General features: G+C 37.6%; 2 protein-coding genes across 2 annotated transcripts in view; both read right to left on the bottom strand.

Annotated features, from left to right (window-relative positions):
* Positions 1 to 13,768, bottom strand: part of tgm2l (transglutaminase 2, like) — a 55,793-nt gene extending 42,025 nt beyond the window's left edge. Inside the window, exons 1-4 of the mRNA XM_051931756.1 lie at positions 13,753 to 13,768; positions 8,733 to 8,909; positions 5,330 to 5,557; positions 1,980 to 2,098 (exon numbers count right to left, since the gene is read on the bottom strand). Of these exons, the coding sequence (XP_051787716.1) occupies positions 1,980 to 2,098; positions 5,330 to 5,557; positions 8,733 to 8,909; positions 13,753 to 13,768 (540 nt within the window). The remainder of the gene's footprint in view (positions 1 to 1,979; positions 2,099 to 5,329; positions 5,558 to 8,732; positions 8,910 to 13,752) is intronic.
* Positions 13,769 to 14,615: 847 nt separating this feature from the next.
* Positions 14,616 to 21,314, bottom strand: part of tmppe (transmembrane protein with metallophosphoesterase domain) — a 29,710-nt gene continuing 23,011 nt past the window's right edge. The window contains exon 6 of the mRNA XM_051931690.1: positions 14,616 to 16,196. Coding sequence (XP_051787650.1) covers positions 16,003 to 16,196 — 194 coding nt within the window. The 3' untranslated portion in view covers positions 14,616 to 16,002. The remainder of the gene's footprint in view (positions 16,197 to 21,314) is intronic.

Here is a 21,314-nt window from a genome sequence, read left to right on the forward strand (position 1 = left end):
TTTTGAGAAGTACCTTTGCCTGCTACAATATCTTTCTGTCATTGCATCACTATATGACATAACAACTACAAACAGTGTTGGCATTGTGGACTATGGATATACAATGTGTTCAAATGCAGTAGCTATTTGGTTATGGCATGTCTGCATTTCCAATTAGACAGTAATTTTACATTTTTTTAGTTATTTGTTTACATGCGCAGTCAGGAGGTGGATGCTGTGCAGCCTTCTCTCTGATTTTACTGGTGTTGTAAGGCAGACTTGTTGATTCTGCTTTTAATGTTTTACTTTAGCTGCTGGCCTTCCTCTCTTTCTCTTAGGTGGAGGCTGAATTTAGTTTTGTTAAGCTGGACTTGATTGTTTGTAATGTTACTTGCTTTTAATAAATTCAATAAAATAAAAACAAGATATTTATTATTATTATCCACCTGTCTTCCAAACCCTCATCATCCTGAGCAGGGTCACTGGGGAGCTGAAGCCTATCCCAGCAAGTACAGAGTGCAAGGTATTATTATTATAATTATTATTATTTACACTATAATTACATTGTCTGCACTTTGCATATGTTTATTTTGCCATTACTTAGGTTAGCTGCATTAAGCAAAGACATTTGTGTTCTACATTCATCGTTTATGTGTTAATTTTTATTTTAGGTTAATTGCGCCAGGAGTGAAACTTGCCTTGGGCTCCACATGGGCTTCGAGCAGCACCGATTATGATGATAATCTTGGTGATCACAATGCTAAAGATGCACCGGTGACACAAAAGAAACTCAAAGCTCCACTGAACTCACAGAATTTATGTCCTCAATGTTTTCTTCAGGAATCAAGAAACAGGAGAGGTCAGTTTTTAGGTAATGGCAGCTTCTCATGAAGTTAGAGTTTTCTGTGAAGCAAACACTGTAATGCACATGATGGTGCATTTTAGTGTGTCTTTAATTGAAAATGTGCAGCAAGTTACATTTAAAAAAGAAACATAGCATTGTGCTCCTCAGTGCTGATGTCTACAGGAGGCATTAACAGAGCTGATTTGTTGCAGGTTACATGTAATAGAGAGCTGCAGAAAATGTGTGAATAAGGCTTGGGATTAGTATTTGTTTTTTACCCCAAAAACCCTCCAAAAATATGAATTTTAGTGTCAGTTTCACAAAACTATATGCAAATCAAAACTATTTTATTTAATTTCCCCTTGTCATGTTAACTCTTTTGCCCAATTCATTTTTTCCATACAGTTTAGGGTTTTGACAGAACCTCTCATTTGTCCAGGTTGGCATTTTTGCACTTCTCTTACCTTCTTCCTGAATTCTTAACTCACCATATGCTTTCTGTTGTGATCCGTGAAATGAATGTAAAATATTATGACAACACCTTAACTCTGTAACCATGTTTCACACCAATTCCCTTTAAAAACTCAATATGGCCATAAAGTTCAAACATCTTAAAGGAAGAGAGGGAAAAAACATATTTAGACTATTTACTTAGTTTTTACAACTTGAAAAACATTATTCTTTCATCTGTTTCACCTGTTTTCATCTTAATATTTCTCATTAATTCCTCCATCCTTTGCCATTTACACAAAAAATAATTCCCATCTTTTAGTTTCTATTAGCTGGAAAAAAATGACACTGGCATTTTCCATACATAATGTTTCTGTTGTTTTGTTGTTTTTAAAAGATAACACATTTATTAATTTCTGGTGGTATTGTAAACCTCAGTGCTTTGTCTTGTGAAATTGGTTACCTGAAGTCCACCCAGTGATGCAGTCTATTCTCACTTTAAATGCTTTATTTAGCTCTTCCTCTTAGCAGACAGACAATGCCTTGATAGAATCACTTTTTATGGTAATTGTCTCATTAGAGTCCTTGGTCCTCTTTTGAATAAGTGAATGTGGCAATGGGTCAATGGAGGAATCATTGTGTCAGTATGGAAAAGCCCTCTAAACAGTAAATAATCCTCCCTGATCTCCACTAAGAATTCACTAACCTGTCCAAAATTCCAGGGCACAGAGTAGATATTGTTCCAGGACCCTTGGAAAAGAATCCCATTTTCATTTAGTATGTACTCCTGCAGCATTTGCTGTTGGGGAAGGTACACAGGATCATCTAGAAGAAGAAAAAAAGCCAACAAAATATGAATACAACAGTTATACAAGAATCAAATACCACGGCCTACGTCTGTGCTTAAGTGTCCTGCTCCAGCCGGAAGCCGGAAAGATCTTATAATTCTACTTTGTCCACTTTATGGGCCTGCTCAACCAAACTGCCATACTTATTATTTATGCCTTACTATAAGTTCTTTAAATGCTACCAATATTTTTACCATCTTTTCTGTCTTTTTGTTTATGTTTTCAACATAGTAGCAGCCATATATTTTCGTAAATTATGATAGAAACCTTTATTATAAAACTTTCAGAAATTCTGTTTTGTCTCTTGAACATCTGCCCTGGTGGCATGGAAAAAAAAAGCAAAGTCACCTGTGGAATTTTACAATAAACAGCGGAAATGCGCACTTGTTTAATTCAGAATGATGCCGCTCGGCAGACTGACTAACCACTTTTTTATGCATACTACACCTAACAGCATTTTCAATAACTACACTCTGCTTTTATTAACTGATTCTGGAAGTTTCTGGGACATCCCCACATATCTAGACACGTTTTTGGTTATGTGACATGTCATGTTGTTGTCAAAGTTTTAGGATAAGCAGGAAATAAATGATTGTATAAAGAGTTTGGTTAGGGATTGTCCGTATAGTTTTGGCTAAAAAGCCTTTGCTTTTGTTTTTGAAACTTCAGCATTGTTTTGGCATATTAGACATTTCACTAGTCTTTTTTGTTTGTTGGTAACAATCTGAGCCTGGGTCCTGATATTTCTTTCAGTTAGCCGCAGAATATTGTCTTTGTGATTCCTGGACCAGCTGGATCTTTTTTCTTTTGTTTTGATCTAGTCCTTGTTTTCATATTCTTATATAATATGCTACCGTGGCTGCCTGTTTGTCTGTCCAGGATTTTAAATCACCTGTAGCTTGCAAACCATGTGACCGATTGACCTGAACTTTGGCATGCATTTACTACGTGACGTCTACTATCCACTTTCAGGGTGATGATTGACCTTCAAGGTCAAAGATCAACCCAGAAAGGTCAAGGTCAAAAATCAAATAACCTGTAGCCTGAAATTTGGTATATATACACTACGCTGAACCTTTGCACTATAGCTTTATATTAAAAACCAAAGAGTTTTGGAATTATTCCTCTTTTTATTTTTATTTTATTTTATCGTAGAATCAACTCTCAGCAGTAGGGCAGCCGTGCGACACATGCACTATCACCTTAACCATCACTTCCCCTGCCTCTTCATATCTCAAATTATTCTTGAGGCAGATTGAAGACTTATGTGCCAGCTTAAGTGAAAAATGAAGGAAAACGTACTAAGTAATTGCAACACAAAAACTGACTTAATCAGTTTTAACGTGAAAGAAGAGAAGAAGCGGGCCGCTAGGGTGGAGAAAAGAAGAGCTGCTCAGGAAGCAGCAAGTGCATAAACCACTGAGCAAACAAATGCTAAACATACAGAGAAAGAGGATGAAAACTATGACGAGCACACTCATCATTAATGACAGGCAGATGCAGACTGAAAGACAATTGCTCGAGCAACTGAGAGCAAAGAACAGACCATACAACAAAGACAGGCCAACGCTGAACGAAAGAGAATCACAAGAGCAAAGGAAACTGAGGAAGCGGCTAATCAATGTCGGCAATCACTGGTCAAACGTATGAGAATTGCAAAAGCAAATGAGACAGAGCAAAATGCCATCCAGCAACAACAAACAGCAAGTGTATTCACTGCATGTTATCATGCAGTACGCCTGTTTTGTCTTGGTAGAGTAATGTATTGCTCTGCTTTCCCCTATTGTATTTTTAATATATAGCCTTTGTCAGAATGCCTAATCCCACAGACTTACCAATGTTTATAAGGTATTATAGTATATAACTTATCCCCACCTTCCCTTCTATATCTATAGGCAATTAGGTGTAGTAAAAAAACAAGCCGAAGTTACACATAAAACAATGTATTATTGATAATATTCATAAATAATAACAATATGCAAAATGCATTTGAATATTGGCAACCATACAACCTGATTAAATGGTGATGTGTAGTTTCAGGCAGCACACAGACTTGTAGTTATTTAAAATGTCTCTAGTTAAGGCAAATTCCACCAGAGGGGGTAAACGTTGAACATTATTCAAGTTATTGTCTGTTTTTTTACCTGCATTTTTTATTACTCTTTAATTTAATATTTTTTGCTGCTGGAGTATGTGAATTTCCCCCTGGGATTAATAAAGTATCTATCTATCTATCTATCTATCATTGGTGCTCAGCTTTCTTCAGAACAGGCCCCAAGCCTGTTCAAATATGGCTGCCAAGCTGTGGTCTCCATTGTGTTGTTCTTTCAGTTCATCAGTTTGATCTTCATGATCAGAGGTTAGTAAGAGAGATACTTCTTCATCATATGTTGGTTAGTAAGAGAGAGAGAATGTGGTTGAACAAGCAGATTTATAGATTCTCTGTCCAACCCCTACAGCCAGTAGGACATCATGATACTTAAAAGCTTCTGATCAAAGCCAATTCCAAACTGCCATACTTCAGAGCAATGGGGTAATACAACATCTTAAAACCTGCCATCCCCAAGACCATATGTCTTTATGGCTTTCTTGCAGGGGTTGAAAGACTTTAGCAGAGAAATACTCGCCAAACTGGTTTAAGGCACACCCTCCCCCAACTCTGTCGTAAAATTCAGAGAGACCCATTCCTAAACTCACTCACTAATGTAACACTAAATCACATTGCTTTGCCTAAATTACAAATAAAGACATACAAAATATTTATTAAGTTATATGCAAAATCTTACATCACAACAACGCCATTACTGGTTTGGGCATAATACAAGTAATGAACTGCAAACAGCAAGTAATTTACTCAGGAATGTCCTAATCCTGTGAGCCTGGGATTAAAACAAGTAAGTCTGAAGAAAATACACAGAACAGAGACCTGTTCTCTATTTGATGTAAGCCCCGTTCAGTTTACTGGGGAATTGAGACTAGGACTATGAACACCCAGAGGGAGCCTTTAGTTGTAGAGCATTACTGCTTATTTAGCTTAATTGTAACTATTAGAAGCTTTCCAACCTCTGGGATTAAAAATGTATTCAAAGAGTTTGTGTGCTAGTTGGTTGAGCCACCTTCACGTGGTCACACACGTCAAAAATGACAAAAGACTACAAATAGACTTCAGCAGAAAAAGAAGAAGAAATTCACAGCCTATTGTAAATACCTTTACACCAGGGGTTAAAAAGGAGGAGAAAGTTTCCTCCTGAAAGCTGCTGCAGGACCTGTCCTTGCCTTAAGCACAGAACAGTCATCTTGTACTGGCCAACAGTTGCTATAGCAGGGCTGTACACATTCAGCAGGATGTCCTGTGGGCCAGCCTGAAGGCTAAACCACCAACTGTCGGTTTCCACTTCTGACTGAGGCACTTGAATTTGAATGAAGTCTTCTTTCCCTACAAAAAGAGTGAAAACAATTATTATTATTATTATTGTTATTATTAAATCGGAAAGTGGAAAAGCCTTATGGAGTTTATTTAAAAAAAAACTACACATACAGTACGATTGATTTGAGTGCCCCTACTAAATGCAAAATGGACAGAAGCTATGAATAATTCTTACACTTAATGCCAGTATAGATAAACAGAATTAGGTATGTCACATAATTAGAAAGGATAAGAGCATTAAGCCATGTAATTAAAGACAGCACTTTGTTTCTATGTAGCGCAGAGACTGGCCACTTACTGTAAACAGAGATGAGGGCTCAGTGTCACGGTACTTCCAGAAGACACAGTAAGCAGGAATCTTTGGATTTTGTCGAGCACCCCTGAACTAAATAGCAATTCTCCAGTTGAACTAAGGAATCGCTTCAAGATGTGCTATAAATGTCCACTCCTTACTAGAGCTAAATGACTGCTGATTTGGGGTAAAGTCTCATTTGGCAGGGAGCTGGTACAGCTGGTGGTCTGTGGAAACAGAACTGGTTCATTTGCTGAATTCCATGTCACCCTCTAGACCAGGGGTGGGCACTGTCGGTCCTGGAGGGCCACAGTGGCTGCAGGTTTTTGTTCCAACCCAGTTTCTTAATGAGAAGTCAATTATTGCTGATGAAGCACTTTTTGCTCAAGTGACATTTTTCTGCTTCATTTTAGTGGTCTCGCTTGTTAAGATTCACCACACTTAACTGCTTATTTCAGTCTTAAATGGTTGCATTCACTGTTTTTAATGGCTCCTTATTAGCAATGAGATGCAAATGAAAAAGGAGCCAGCAGGTCTCCATCTAACTTGTTTCCATGTCCACCTGTGTGGATTCATCATGCACTATTTGGTTTAATAAAACACTTAAGAGAAAAATGTGACAGACTGCTGTTTCAGGCTTCAAATCATTTGGATGATTTCCTTGGAAAGGAAAAAAAAATCTATGATATATGAACCTAACATTGCAGACTAACAAGCCATAAAATTAAATAAAGCCTGAGATTGACAAAGATTGGTTTCTAACTAAGCAATTGGGTTGGAACGAAAACCTGCAACCACTGCGGTCCTCCTACCCCTGCTCTAGACTCTGTCCTTTCAGCACACTTCTGACATTCTAGTACTTAACGTTGGTAATTACCATCGCCTTGTCAAACCCTCAAAGGTCAGGTTGTCCTGAAAGGTACACCCACTGCCTATCACAATGATCTTTGTGTCACACATAACACCAGCTCAGTGGTTGTGTGTAATATTCATGCATCTTTATTAGTGTATTTCGGTGTTAGTTTGGGTTTTTACATGTGCAGAATCTATTTTGGATGCTTATTTCACAGAATAATAGCATTGGCAGGAAACTGTAGAAATGCAAATGCTTGTGTGAATGGCTCATTGATAGTTCTAATAATTTACTTACAGGTTTTAATTTGCCTAATTAAAGTCCCTTGACTTGACTGATATTCATATTATCTTCTAGTGTATGAATTTAGTAAAAATTCAACAACCAAATGAATGAGATGCCTGTGTAGATTGGATTATTTTCTTGGAAAACCTGCCTTTTCAAGTGAGCGATTTGTTTTTATTTATTTATTTAATTTTATTTTTGTAGCATCAGGTCCATCCTCACTATAGTCATTAGTGGAAAGCAAAACGATTTACACAAAATTTAACTCCCAGTAAAACTCAGTATTTCACTTCACAAAAAAAAATTATGAAACAAACATCGTTTGGCTTCTCATGTCAATGACACAAGAAGAGAAGTGATTTCCTGTTTGCCTTAATTCTACATATATCTGCCTGCCACTGAAGGGAACAGAATAACAAAATTCACCGAACTCATTTCTGGTTACTTGTAAAGATTTTCTTGAGCCATCAGATGTGTGTTGTGTTTGTCCTGATAAGAGGATGCCCACTTTGCCAATCATGGTGACAGTCACGGTGATTACAATCCTAAAGATGCATTGGAGAAAAAACGAAATTTAAAGCTTTGTGGCATATACAGTGCATCAGCCCTCATCTGCAGGAATCGGGGAAAAAGAGAAGGACAATCGCTTGTTCCTTTTCCGAATAGTTTGCTTTCCTGTGGAGAAAAAACACCAATGTGCAAGGCGATGTATTTTGGTGTGTCTTTGTATGCATCATGTCACATTTTTAAAAAATGTGCTGCATGTCTGTGGTGATGTGACCAAGAGACATACAGAGAACTGATTTTACTGGTGGGCTGTGGATTACCTGCATTATTCATGCTTGAAAAAAAAACAGCAGTACATACAGACAAGTGAATGAGTCTTTAGGGAGCAATATTCCTCATTTCCTACTTAAAAATAAAAATAAAATCTTTAAAACTTCCAATGACTCTTTTTAGTGAGAACTGCAAAATGGCCAGCATACAGTTTTGTGAAACTGCATGTGAATTAAAGTTTCACTCAGCACTATTAGTCATACATGAGTATTGGTCACTTAATGTCATCTCATTTTCTTATATTACAGAACTGACAGGATACAGAAAAGGTTATAGCCTGAGAAAGTGCTAAGAGGATGAATTTGCATCTGCTCCACTTGCATTTTTAAAGTTTTTTTATTGTTTTCTAATGGGTTAAATTGTTACATGTTCCCCAAATATTTTGGAAAAAGTACAGCTCTCAATGAGCCCACTAACTTTAACAGAATCCATTTAAAAGAATCCTTCAGAGTGTGGCCTTCTGGTGTCACCAGCTCAGACAATCTCCTTAAATTAATCAGGACAATACCCACTTAGCTCTAACATGGATATCATTGATCTAACGTATTGGGAGGTGGGGTGGCTGTTTCACAGTATTGGCAAGTAGGAAAGCAGAAAATCATGGCTGAAATACAAGAGACAACCTGGCAAAGCAAAGATGACAGAATCGGATGTTCATCCACAACTAAAATAATTTTAGCAGCTTCAGCATGTACCATTCCAGATTTATTCTCAGCAATAAAAGACACTGCTGTCTCATCATTTGGGGGAAATTGTTACACCTCTCTGTCAAGTGGCATATTTGCTCATCTGGCTGAGGAAACAGAAGCTGCTACTGTATGTATGAGAATTAAACAGGAGACCTGCAATGACCCCGAAGAGTGCGTGTCAGACAGAACAGACAGCAGAGCCTCCCATTAATTCAAAGCAGAACTTACCGGTATGCAGAATAATCTCCAAACTCCCTGCCATCTGCAGACGAGACACATCTCGACATTGTATCGTCATACTGAAAGGCTGTCCCCTCCTGACAATCAGCCTTTTCGTATCTATCTCCTCAGTGTGGTGAGACCTGTTGTTTGTTGATGGCTGCAGGTCAATTGTCTTCAAGAAATCTACAGATGTGGGGAAAGTAAAAGTAATGGAAGTGGGGAGGAATAGAAATTAAGCAGAGGGTTTGTCCCAGATGACAGACTAATTTATAAAAGAATGTGACTCACAGTACATCTGAAAGTCTCAACCTATAAAAAAATTCTTAATTACAATAAATTTTTAAATTACAAAGAAGGAAAAACAACATCCTCAGAAAATGTTCATGATGGTGTGTACTCTGCATACTGTTCCATACTACAGACTAAGTGATTCTTGCAAAGTTCTTTCAGTCGGTTTTCTCTGGGCTTGACTGTGGCACCACATGAGTATTGTGTTTTATAAAAAAACGGACCGCTGCCCCTTTACTAAATGATGACACTGTTTAGTTTCCGGCACCAGTGATGGACTCAGAAGCAGCTAATGACTGTGTCATGTCCCTGAAACAATCTTTCTTCTTACAACTGTATTTAAGTGGTTGTAGGTGCCTGTCCATCCTCTCCACACATATTTAGAGAACATGGCAGATGTCTATGCCCCCCCACCCCCAATATGCCAGAATAACTTGTGAGTGGACCATTGTATTGTGAGACAGGAGATAAAAGGAAAATAACTCAAATAGGGTGCATAAGCAATTGGAGATCAGGAAATGGCAAAAAGGTGCCTTAAGAATAATCAAAAAGAATAGTCAAGGACAGGCGGAGGTTAAAATGTTTAAAAGACAATACAAGAAACAATGGGCAAAAGTTCTAAACACTGGAACAAAAATGGAGTTCCAAAGATGGGCAGATCTACTAAACTGATCTTGTCACTAACTACATCAAACAATTGCAACTGTGCTGGTTTATAGGTTTCATCCAAAAGCTGGGGTGCCGAATATTGTGCATGGCGTTTTTCATGATGGTGGTTAATGATTTTTGATTTTGATATACTTTGTTAATCCCAAAGGGAAATTGCCTTTTTCACATGACCTTTGAATGTCACCAGGCATGTCAATTTGATGTCATGTACCACACTCATGTGACCAGCAACAGGCATTACCATAAACAATATGACAGTCACTGTGAGAACAACACACTCACTACAAACCCTCAACAGAACAACAAATCAACAAATGTTACAAACAGATACTTAATGGGTTCCTGTCACTCAGACCCCCAGTCTACTTTCCCATCCTCACCTACGGTTATGAGTTTTGGTTAGTGACCAATAGAATGAGATTGTGAGTTCAAGCTGCTGAAACGAGGTACCTCCATGGGGTTTGCTGGGATTACTCTCTGGGACAGAGCAAGGAGGTCGGTAATGTCAGAGAACCTCAGAGCACAATCACTGCCTCTGTGGACCAAACGGAGCCAGTTGAGGTGGTTTGGATGTGTACTTAAGATGCCCACTGGGCGCCGCCTATGGAAGGTGTGCAAGGTACAGCCCAACAAAAGACCACTAATGGCTAGTTTAAAACAGATTAAGTCCATATTGACCAACATATTGAGGTTCGTCTAGTCTAAGCTCACTTTGTCACAAGAGGAAGCAGAGGTAAAATAGTGAAAGAGTGCTATGTCTGATACATGTCACGTACAAATATTTGCATGATAATTTCCACTTCTTTAAGTCTAACACAGTGTACATACACCACTTCTATACATACGTCTTGTATTAAAGATTAAAAACTATATATTCTAGATAAAATGTGTGCCTTACTTGGGGCTCAGGTTCAAACATTGTTAACAACAGAAACAATATTTGTGACTTTTAAATATTAATATGTTATAGCCAGGGGGTGGTACAGTGTCTAACGCTGCTGCCTCACAGCTCCTGGAGGCTGGTGTTTGGGTACGTGAATCCTGGTTACTTAATACAGTGGATTCAGAAAGCAATTAGACCATTTCTGCACACTTTATTGTGTTGTAGATTTAATTTTAAATGGATACATTTACCATTGGTACCCATTAATATACACTCAATAACCAATAATCACAAAGTGAAAATGTTTTTTCAGAAAGGTTTGCAAATGTATTAAAAATTTAAATCTGAAATCTCTCATTCATGTAAGTATTCAGACCCCTTTCTGTGGCACTCCAAATTGTGGTCATGTGCATCCTGTCTGCTTTAGCTCCCTCAACTGGTGACAAATTGAACTGAATGGACATCATCATTTAGAAAGTTACACACCTGTGTCTATAATGTCCCACAATTCACACTGCACGTCAAGACAAAAACCCAACCGTGAAGTCCAAGGAACTCCCCCTAAACCTCCATGATCAAATTGTGGTGATGAATAGATCAGGGAAAGGGGATCAAACCATTTCTAAAGCTCTGAGTGTTCTCAGGAGCACAGAGGCCTCAATAATTGCAAAATGGAATAAGTTTGGAACCACCAGGGCCCTTCCTGGAGTTGGCCGTCCACCCAAACTGAATAACCAGGCAAGAAGGGCCTTCATCAGAGAGGTGGAGGTGACCAAGAACTGAATGTTCACTCTAAAAGAGCTTCAAAATTCCACTGCCGAGATGGGAGAACCTGATGGAAAGATGACCATCTCAGCAACACTCCATCAATCAGGCATTTATGGTACAGTGGCTAGATGAAAGCCACTCTTGAGTAAAAGGCATATGACGGCATTTAAAGGACTCTTGACAGCATGATGAAAAAGATTCTCTGGTCTGATGAGACAAAAATGGAACTCTTTGAGCAGAACACCAAGCACTATGTCTGGTGAAGAGTAGGAACTTTGCATCACCTGCCTAACACCATCCCTACAATGAAGCATGGTAGTGGCGGCATCATGCTATGGGGGTGCTTCCCAGTGGCAGGGACAGCAAGAATGGTCAGAGCTGAGGGAAGGATGGATTCAGCCAAATACAGAGAGGTCATTAAAGAAAATCTCTTCCAGAGTGCCCACCACCTTAGACTGGGGTGAGGATTCACTTTTCAGCATGACAATGGCCCAAACCATACAGCCAAGACAATGCTGAACTGGCTAGGGACAATCCTCTGTCCTTGAGTGGCCCAGCCAAAGTCCTGACTTGAACTCCAAAAAATATCTGTGGTGAGATCCAAGGACGGCAGTTTATAGATACTTCCCATTCAATCTGAGTTTGAGAGGGTCTGCTAGGAAGAATGTTAGGAACAGCCTAAGTCTGGGTGTGCAAATCTTATAGAGATATACCCAAGAAGACCAGAGGAGCTGGGATTGCGCCTAAAGAGGCTTGTAGTTAAGGCTCTGAATACTTATGTGAATAAGAGTTTTCAGTTTTTGATTTTTAATAAATTTGCAGGCATTTCTTAAAACATGTTTTAACTTTTCTTTATGGGTTAGTGAGTGTAGACTGATGGTCAAGAATGGCAAATGTATCAATTTAAAAAGAAACCTACAACACAAAGTGTACAGAAAGTGAAGGGTTCTAAATCCACTGTATATTAATTTTTCTATTTGACTAAAAAATAAATTTGAGGTTTGGGACTCTCAAGTAATTTAAATATTTAATTATTTCCTTAATTAATGCTGTTGTTCACTTTGCTATATTTGTTTAATTTTATGTTTTCAATTCTTCCATGATGCCTTTTTTTAAGAGGTGTGCTGGCATTTTGTTGAGCCTTTGCTATGATGCAGTGACCTATGTTTTATGACATCATCACTGTAGGCTTAGGTAAAATGTAGCACCCTGATGTGGATGTGTGTGTCCGAGTGAGCCCCAGTTTTTGTAATTATGAGCTGAGAAATAGGACAAATGCAGTAATCTAATAGCTGAATGAAACAAACAAATTTCACATGTTTGTAATGAGCCAGCCATTTGTTCCCAACTTCTGAAAACCAAATACATGACCCCTACTAACTGGTATCACAGTCTCATGAGTGAAACATCAGTCTATCAACAGTCTGCCAGCAACCTGTGTTGCCGATTGTTAGCACACAAAAGAAAGAAAGAAAGAAAGAAAGAAAGAACGAACTACTCCACACCTGTTACATGAGTCTGAGCACACTGCCAAATGATACCTTTATAACTGTCCAGATGACAATTCAAGTTTTAGGTAATCAAACTTTCATCATTTTGATCACCTCTAGGAGTCCACAAAGATGCAAAATAAAGCTTCAGCTCTTGGGCTATTCATCAATTTAAATTTACTATAATGACTATACAAAAGTAGGTCCATGTAAATGTGACATCACAAGCACTGTGTCCACTCAAGTGACTGATGAATGTCCATTAGCAATGTTAACATGGAGGGGAGTCCAAGAGTGGCAATGAAAACAAGCAGACAGATTGGGGAGGTAGGAATGGCATTGAGAAACACTGGCATAAATATTTAATTAAATGTTCTGAAATTAATCAATCCACCAAACTCAAAAAGCATATAAACAACTGAACAGTATCAATATACAGAATTTGTCACTTTTGCACTGGTTTTATCATTTATAAACATACTCAAATAAATTAGTATCACTGCAAAAAGTATTCAGACATTTGCTCTTCAACTGTATTACAGTAGATAGCTATCTTTAAAAAGTTAATGTGTTCTATTAAGATTATTAATGTTGAAAATATTACAGACTGTCTCATTAAGCTAAAATTCACAATGTTTTACAAAATATATTTTAAATAAAAAGTACATTTTCATCAAAACATAAAATTACAAAACTGAACTGTGAGTACCATCAGCTTATAACCAAGAAAATGAACACAGATTTTTTCTCCAGGTTACACCACAGGCCACTTTTTTAGACATTCCAAACTGATCATTATACAGTATATGCAGTCCACCTTTCCGTTTAAAAATGTTACCTTTCAACATTATTCTTGTCCTGTTTGGAACCCGAATTGTATCACAGAAAGATAAATAACTTTAAAACCAGAGAGGTGGGGGGCTCTTACCATAAGTGTTTGCCATTCCTGTGCTCTGCTTCAGTCTGTTCGGGAGTTCTTGCTGCTGCAAATAGTGCTGGACATCCAAACTGCAGAAAGTTCACAAGCCCCCATCTTTTTATATGTCAGAAGAGTGTGAGTCACTGAGGAGGCTGGCTTGAAATCTCGGTGTTAACTGTGACCTCACCTGTGAAATCTGTAAATCGAACTCTCGGAGCTATCCAGCACACACAAAATCTTTTCTGTGACTTCCTGACATGACACTTTCTGAGATGTATTCTGAGAAGTGGGACGTTACACATCTGTATGGGGTGTAGTTTGACTCTCTGAATGAATCACACTGTAGTTGGGGACAGCCAAACCTGTAGAGTCTGAACATTGTCTGCAAATTCTGCTGAATAATGAATGCTCTGCTTATCAATGCGTTTGTTTATCCATAGTTATTATAACTGACTCCTGTGTACATTCAAATTATTTTATTTATTCTGACTTGCTGCCTTGACATTTGTGCCCCTGTATTTTTTTTCTGCAGTGATTTGTCTTTTAATTCTCACTTGTCTTATCAGTTGCTTTGTAAAGCATCTTTTACAGATGCTGTCACTGAATTTAATTTGGGATTATAGTCTTTAATTTTATAAAATCTCTCCATTTCTGCCCTGCCTAGTGAATAATTCTGTAGTTCTTTTTATACTGGATTCAACAATTCACTTTCACCAAAATAAGAAAATTTTTATATAAATAATTTTGAAACTACTGTAACAGTAGTTAATTATATACCAGTAGGTATCAATCACTGCTTTAAATGTGCAGACAGAAGGCTGGTGAAAAAGGATAAAGGTTAAGATATTGAACAAGACAGGACATCACCACATATAATGAAAATCTTTTTACTTCAAATAAATAAACCACAATTTCTGCAAATTTTATAAAGACATTAAAATGTTATACAATAGCCAGAATATGAACATTATTTGACTTTAAGGAAACACATTAACATCCAGAGAACTTAAATTCCACTGACCCATTCCCCTTTCTTAAATACACTTTATCTTACACAGAGTCAGGCATAGTGCTCGTCCCTCAGTGTCACACAAAAATATTTACATAAGTGCCTGAATCCGGCTGCTTTTCCCAAGCTTCTGATAACTTTAAATAATAAATAAAGAGCATGATATTCACTTGGCCAGATGACTTAATAAACAGTGGGACCAAGAACTATGAATCCTCCTTAAAAAATTTTTTCCTGTGTACACAAATTTTTGATAACATCTTAATTATTCAAGCATTATTCTATATGTTGAACCTAGCAGCACATAATGAATTGGTCAAAGTAATGCACAAATATCCCACACCCGCACTTTTAAAAGCCCAAGCTATAGTCTGTCCACTCTATTATGGTGCACACTATTATTATTATTACTATTATTATGGTGTAAGTGGCACCTTCTCCTTTACCACTATAGAAGTAACTTTAAGCACAGCCATGTTTATAATAAATCTAACCAACATGACGTTTATCTGGGGTGTGAGATGGAAATGGTTATTAACTCTTCTTTCTTTTACGACTTAATCAGCAAAGCCACAATTTTATGGCCAACCTGGGGTCATACTTGGGCATCCCATGTGAGAACAGGACACACAGGGATGGACACTGCTATCAGGGCTGGCATTGTAGTACCTTTCTCTGCTATGAGAAAGGTGTTAGAAATTGAAAGGTGTGCAATGCATCAGTGCGTTAAGTCACTTTATGCACATAAAGTACACTCTCCGCAGGTAAGACCCTATCGATAAGATGTATGTTGTGTTGTTCATGCAGAAGTAATAGCCAACAGAAGAGGTATTCTGATCGAGAGATTTCAAAACCTGTAAAGGAACAGACAAGATGTACTGATTTAATGTCTGTAGACCTGAGTTATGATTATGTGCAAACCAGTAGCAAAGAATTGATACAAATATTCACATCAATTATTCAATTTCCTCTTTTGTATCCCATCTGCAAAGGAGAAAATTAATCTTTGCTGGTGTGACAACACCAGCACAACAAAATAGGTCACTATGACCCCAGTTCACAGTAATAATAAATAAATCTGATAAACATGCATACAACTTTATCTTTATGACAAACAACTACCCAAATTCACCTTCCACCGAAGCATCTAAATTCAAGAATTTATTATTAATATACTCATAAAAACTGCTGACTAAATCTTCACAGTGGCTACACCTTTAACTAAACTAGGCGGTTTTCCTCCTAGGACATCAGGATGGAGACTTCAAGGTTATTTCTGTTATCTCAGCCCGACTTGCAATTCGCATGGGAATCCCATAATACACTGTTCCTGGAGTGACATATACAAAGTTTCTCTCCCCAACCTTGTAAAGTCCACTGAAGTAAGGGTTGAAGAGATAAGCAGCAATAGTGAACGGAAAAATCTGACCACCATGAGTGTGACCTGAAAAAAGAAAGCAAGAATTTTGTCAGAGTCACAGTACAAGAAATCAATGCTTCCTGGCATTCTGTATTATTCCGTAACAGTTCTTAAAAATACCTAGAAGTATTTCTAACTATTAATATATCTTAAAACCCTAAAATACACTTTAGACAAGTGCACAGTGTCTATGGAAGTAAAAGGAATATTAAATATAAATGCAAATTATGCAATACTGGTGTATAGCAAGAAAATTCTTTTAACATATTTAAAGAGCCTTAATTGGTAAAATCTTCAGACACTTCTGCCAAAGTGGAAATGTGAATAAAATGCTAGATTACAGTAATCGCTTGGCATCTGTTGGGGTCTGGTATCAGGACTCCCCACGGATACCAAAATCCACAGGTGCTCAAGTTCCTTACTTAAATTGGCATGGTATCTGCATATAACCTACGTACATCCTCCCCAATACTTTAAATCATATCTAGATTACTTGTAATACCTAATGCAACGTAAATGTTATGTAAATAGTGGTAATGCTATATTGTTTAGGGAATAATACAAGAAAAAAGACTGTACATAGTACATGTCAGCAACAACGTAACATTTTCTTTCTTTCAACACTTACAGCTTACTTTCATTTAATGACATAAAAGAGAAATATACAGAATATTTAACATACACGTACGCATAAAAATATAATTATAAATAGAGAAAATGCAAATTCATTCTCTCCCTCTTTCTCTCACGTGGCTTCTGCGCAGCCCCTCAATCCATTTCTGTCAACGAAACCATCAAAAAGTTTCAAATTCAGCAGCAAACCTCACTCTGCAACTTTTTACATTTTATGCGGCACAGAATCAAAGCAGTATTCCTCCCGATGTTTGGGCCACTGTTCCTCCTTACACTTTTGGAATGTGTTCATATTGATTTTGTCCCCACAACTGCAACATTTGAAGTTTGGAAGATGGGAGAATTAAATGTCTCTGTTCTAAGTGGACGTGTGTGGTTCTGGGTGAGTTGCTGTGTGCCTACAATGCCCTGGTGTGCTTTTTAGAAGGGTGCAGGCCTTCCACACACACAGACTGCAGTTGGAAATGGATTTGGCTTCCATGATAAAGATTAATGTGACAGTAATTCATGCCCCTTCCAAAAATCAGCTTCTTCAGGGTTTTGTCCTTAGTGCTTTCTTAATTATAAAATGAGTATTTCTGGTAATAAACTTTTCATTTAATAAGATGGATTGTGCCTGCTCTCGTTATACTACATCAGAAATTGACTAGTGCCTTTCAGAAGTGACTGGTAATCATTTTAGATTTAGTTGCTACTGGTATAGATTCTGGCCACCATGATCTTGAACTAGATTAAGCAGGTTTAATAATGGCTGGATGGCCAGTGAATGAAATTTACTACACTAGATGCTTAACAATGAAGTCACAGATGTAAATAATAACTAGTTGTCAACCTTGTTATGTGCACCCTATTCTTAAATGGTAGTTGGTGAAAATTAAGTACTTAAATTTCAAGCAAATTAATGTAAATGAAAGGAATAAAAGAATGGGAACTAATCCAACTCATGTACACTAAAGGCTTTGACTAAATACTGAATAAGCTTCTTTCTGAACTTCTGAGAACTAAAAGCTGCACTACTAGTAATTTCTGAAATTTCAGACAAAGAACAGAGATAACCCATCTAAGTTAATGACATCTCTGTTAAATCAGCTGCTAACTAGGAATATTGAAAAACACCAAGAGCCACATTGGCTCTACAAGAACAGAGTTTGATATGCGTGCTGTATGCAATAATTAATGTTGATTTCAAATGGCAAGCAACTAATACATACCAATCTAAAACTGATTGACCATTACCTTATTTGGGACTGCAGAAGAGTGACCAGGTCTGTAAACTGAACTACACTCTGTAAGTCAAGAATAATTTACTGGATTTGAAGGAGTAGGGACAAAGGCAGGTCTTTGTTTAAGACACTCTAGCCACGCCATACCTTATGCTTTTCTCATCTCCCTGTCACTTACTGACTCACATTTCAACATTGGCTTTCTGGCTCACATCGTCACTGCAACATGACGAGACACCCAAAAGCAAACAGACTCTACATGGAGGGAAAAGGAGTTTCAAAATACAAGAAGATTTATATATACTGTCATTTATGGAAAATCATAGAGAAAATAAATGTAATCCAGGAAATGACTGCAAAACAGCTCAATAGTGCTTCTGAAACTGTTCAAACAGACTATTAACTGACTCGATAAATAAGCCTTAAAGAGATTATTACTCAATTCACAAAACCAAAAATCTTATAAAGACACCGACAATTGTAAAGTTCCCACATTATGCAAATCATCTTATGAGCACAACACTTTCCTTTAATAAAACTAGGGGGCTTTGCCCCCTGCTCGCTTCGCTTGCCAACCCCAGTGTTTGGTTTTCCAGATACACACTTTTAAGATTTTTTGTTCTTTGAATTGTTGCTATTTCATTAGTTTCACTTTTATTTCAGAACTTCTGTAAAAACAGTATTGGGAATCTTTGGAGTCCCAACATGCTGAATCTTTTTAATGAGGTCCGTGAGACCTCATTTGTGTGTTTAATGACTTTGTACCATAATTCAGGATAGGTTTCTCCGTTTGGAATTTCAGCACAGACAAAGCGATCCACATCATCAGCAGTTAATAATTTTTTTTGCAAAGTAACCAATAAATGCATGTGAGGTAAAACACATTTTTGAAATTCTCTGACTTAAACTTCAAAGCCTTACAATATTTATATACTTCAGACATATCACCTATGTCCATATATTCAATCTCCATTTGCCTTTTCGTTATTTCTCCGAGTAATAATTTCTCTTTTTTTGCGCTAATGCGATGTTTACTTTCTTTGTTTTGACACTGTCCTTTTTTTTCTTCTTTCATATTCTGCATGTGTTTCACGCCTAAGTTTTTTTTGAGTATTTTGAATTCCACTGTGTTCATTACCTCTAAGCTGCTTTGCATGCGTTTGGCCCCCTTGTTTTTTAACCTCTTTATGACGTTTTAATTTGTTTTATACTCTTTGTCTTTTATTTCTGACCTCGCTTTGTCCTGCTATTTTTTCAATTACACCTGGTCTGTGATGATTATTTTCCCTTTTTTCGAGTAATAATTTCCTTTTGTTTGTGCTAATGCGATCTTTACTATCTTTTTTTGATACTGTAGCGACTTATGTGTCCGGCTCGAAAAGAGAAGAAGTAAAAAAAAAACAGACAGACGTAAAGTCTCACAAAAGTTTTACTTGAACAATCAAGCCGACTTGGTAACCCCAAACACAACCTTCTAGCACCCTCTCCAACCCCCTCCTCCTGTCCTGGGACCCCCCATTACCGCATCAATCAATACCCCACTGTCACTGAATTTGCACCTCGATTATTCTTTTTCTTTTTTGCATTTTTTTCTCTCCAACGCTTTTGAGTCTCTATTCTCTGCGCTGCTGTTTCTTCTCTGCTTAGTCATCGACGTTTTATCTGTAACGTATTGTCCTTATATGCGCTGAGAGCCCTGGATCTGTGTGTGCTCAAAGCCTTTACATGACTGAGTGTTTTGCTGCCCGTGGTCTTATTTGATATTGGTTGTAAGTAGGGCGTGTCTTGCAAGAATCTCATGTTCTACGTCCCCGTGAGAAGGTCCTGGGTCAATCTCTTGGCACAAAGTCTCATGTTTAAGGTCCCTGTGAGACGCTCAGTGGCCGACCTCTTTCGTCTCGCGGGTCTTTTAAGTGTCTTCCGTGAACTTCACGTGAAGATCACGTCTCATCTCCCTAGTATTTCTCTCCCAGGATTTTGTTTTATAATAGAGCGTTAATACCAAAGTGTCACAGCATATGAGACTAGATCACAATAAAATATTTAAATAGATCCTTTTCCAATGCACGTTGTTGTGCAGCATTTAGTGAGAAGCAGATGTAAAATGAAAACCATTGCTTGGGCTCTGAAAAGGAGCACATTATGTCAGGGCTTTTCTGTTTGTACCCAGTCTCAATACTGTATCACCACCTGGCAAGTAAGATCTAACCATAAAATCCATGCAGTTGTCTATGTTGTATATCCTTAATAAGCAATAAGGAAGGAAAGTGGAAAATATCAAAATATTAGCAAATACATTAATGAAACCAATGCTCATCTTCACATATTCTCAAATTTTCCGAGATCCCAGTTAATTCAGATTTACCACCTTTCACTCTATTTCCATACATTTAACAGAAATGCTTTTGACTTTACAGTATGACAAATAAAGCACAGCTCTATGAAGTTTGGATTTCCAAAAGTTCTCTTAGGAAATGAATTGCTACTAGTTCTTTACCAAAACTGAGTACTTACAGCACTTAACAAAAGTTTTCTACTAAAGGTATAAATGCATAGATTCCTTGATTGTAATTTATTTTTACAGCTGGAAAGCTCCACTGCTTCTCTTCACTAATGATTCCAGCTCATGAACGCCCTATCCTTATTTTGAAAAGCCACTAACAAACTTTTCCTGACAATACCACTGTACTCATTGGTTTGATTAATTTAATTTGGGCAGTTTTAATATGGAGTGGCTTGGTTGTTGTTGTACTAGACAGAGACTAAGCTGACACTTCAACACCGCAACCACAAACTTTGAGATGCACATTGCGGACTCAGGCTCTCATCACAAAGATCAGATCTTCATAGCCAACCGAGCCAAAAACACCTGATCTACCTCATGTGACTATTTGGAATTTTGATTTCAAATGAGATAATTGAGAGATGGAGTGGTCTCACTTGTGCACGTAAACTCTTTGCAGCACTCTTATTTATGCTGGAGCCCTGTTGCATTAGTATTACTAAGTCACAGACCCAGGAAACTGTGTCTAAATCTGAAACACAGATATCCAAGATAGAGATAGAGCTGGGAGAGGCTATATGAGAGAGGTCTAGTTTAAGGTCTGTGCCAGATTTGTTGGTTAACAGCAACTCAATTCATCAAAAGGGTTTAACATCTACACTAGATCTTTGGATATAAGAGTGCTTAGGTTAAAGTCCATACTAGAGCTGACAGCAAAGAATAAATTGTCAATATTAGCCACAAAATACAATTGACATGCCAGATGGAAAACATGACAACTCT

This window comes from Erpetoichthys calabaricus, chromosome 9 (genome assembly GCF_900747795.2).
Source record: "Erpetoichthys calabaricus chromosome 9, fErpCal1.3, whole genome shotgun sequence".
Taxonomy (NCBI): Eukaryota; Metazoa; Chordata; class Cladistia; order Polypteriformes; family Polypteridae; genus Erpetoichthys; species Erpetoichthys calabaricus.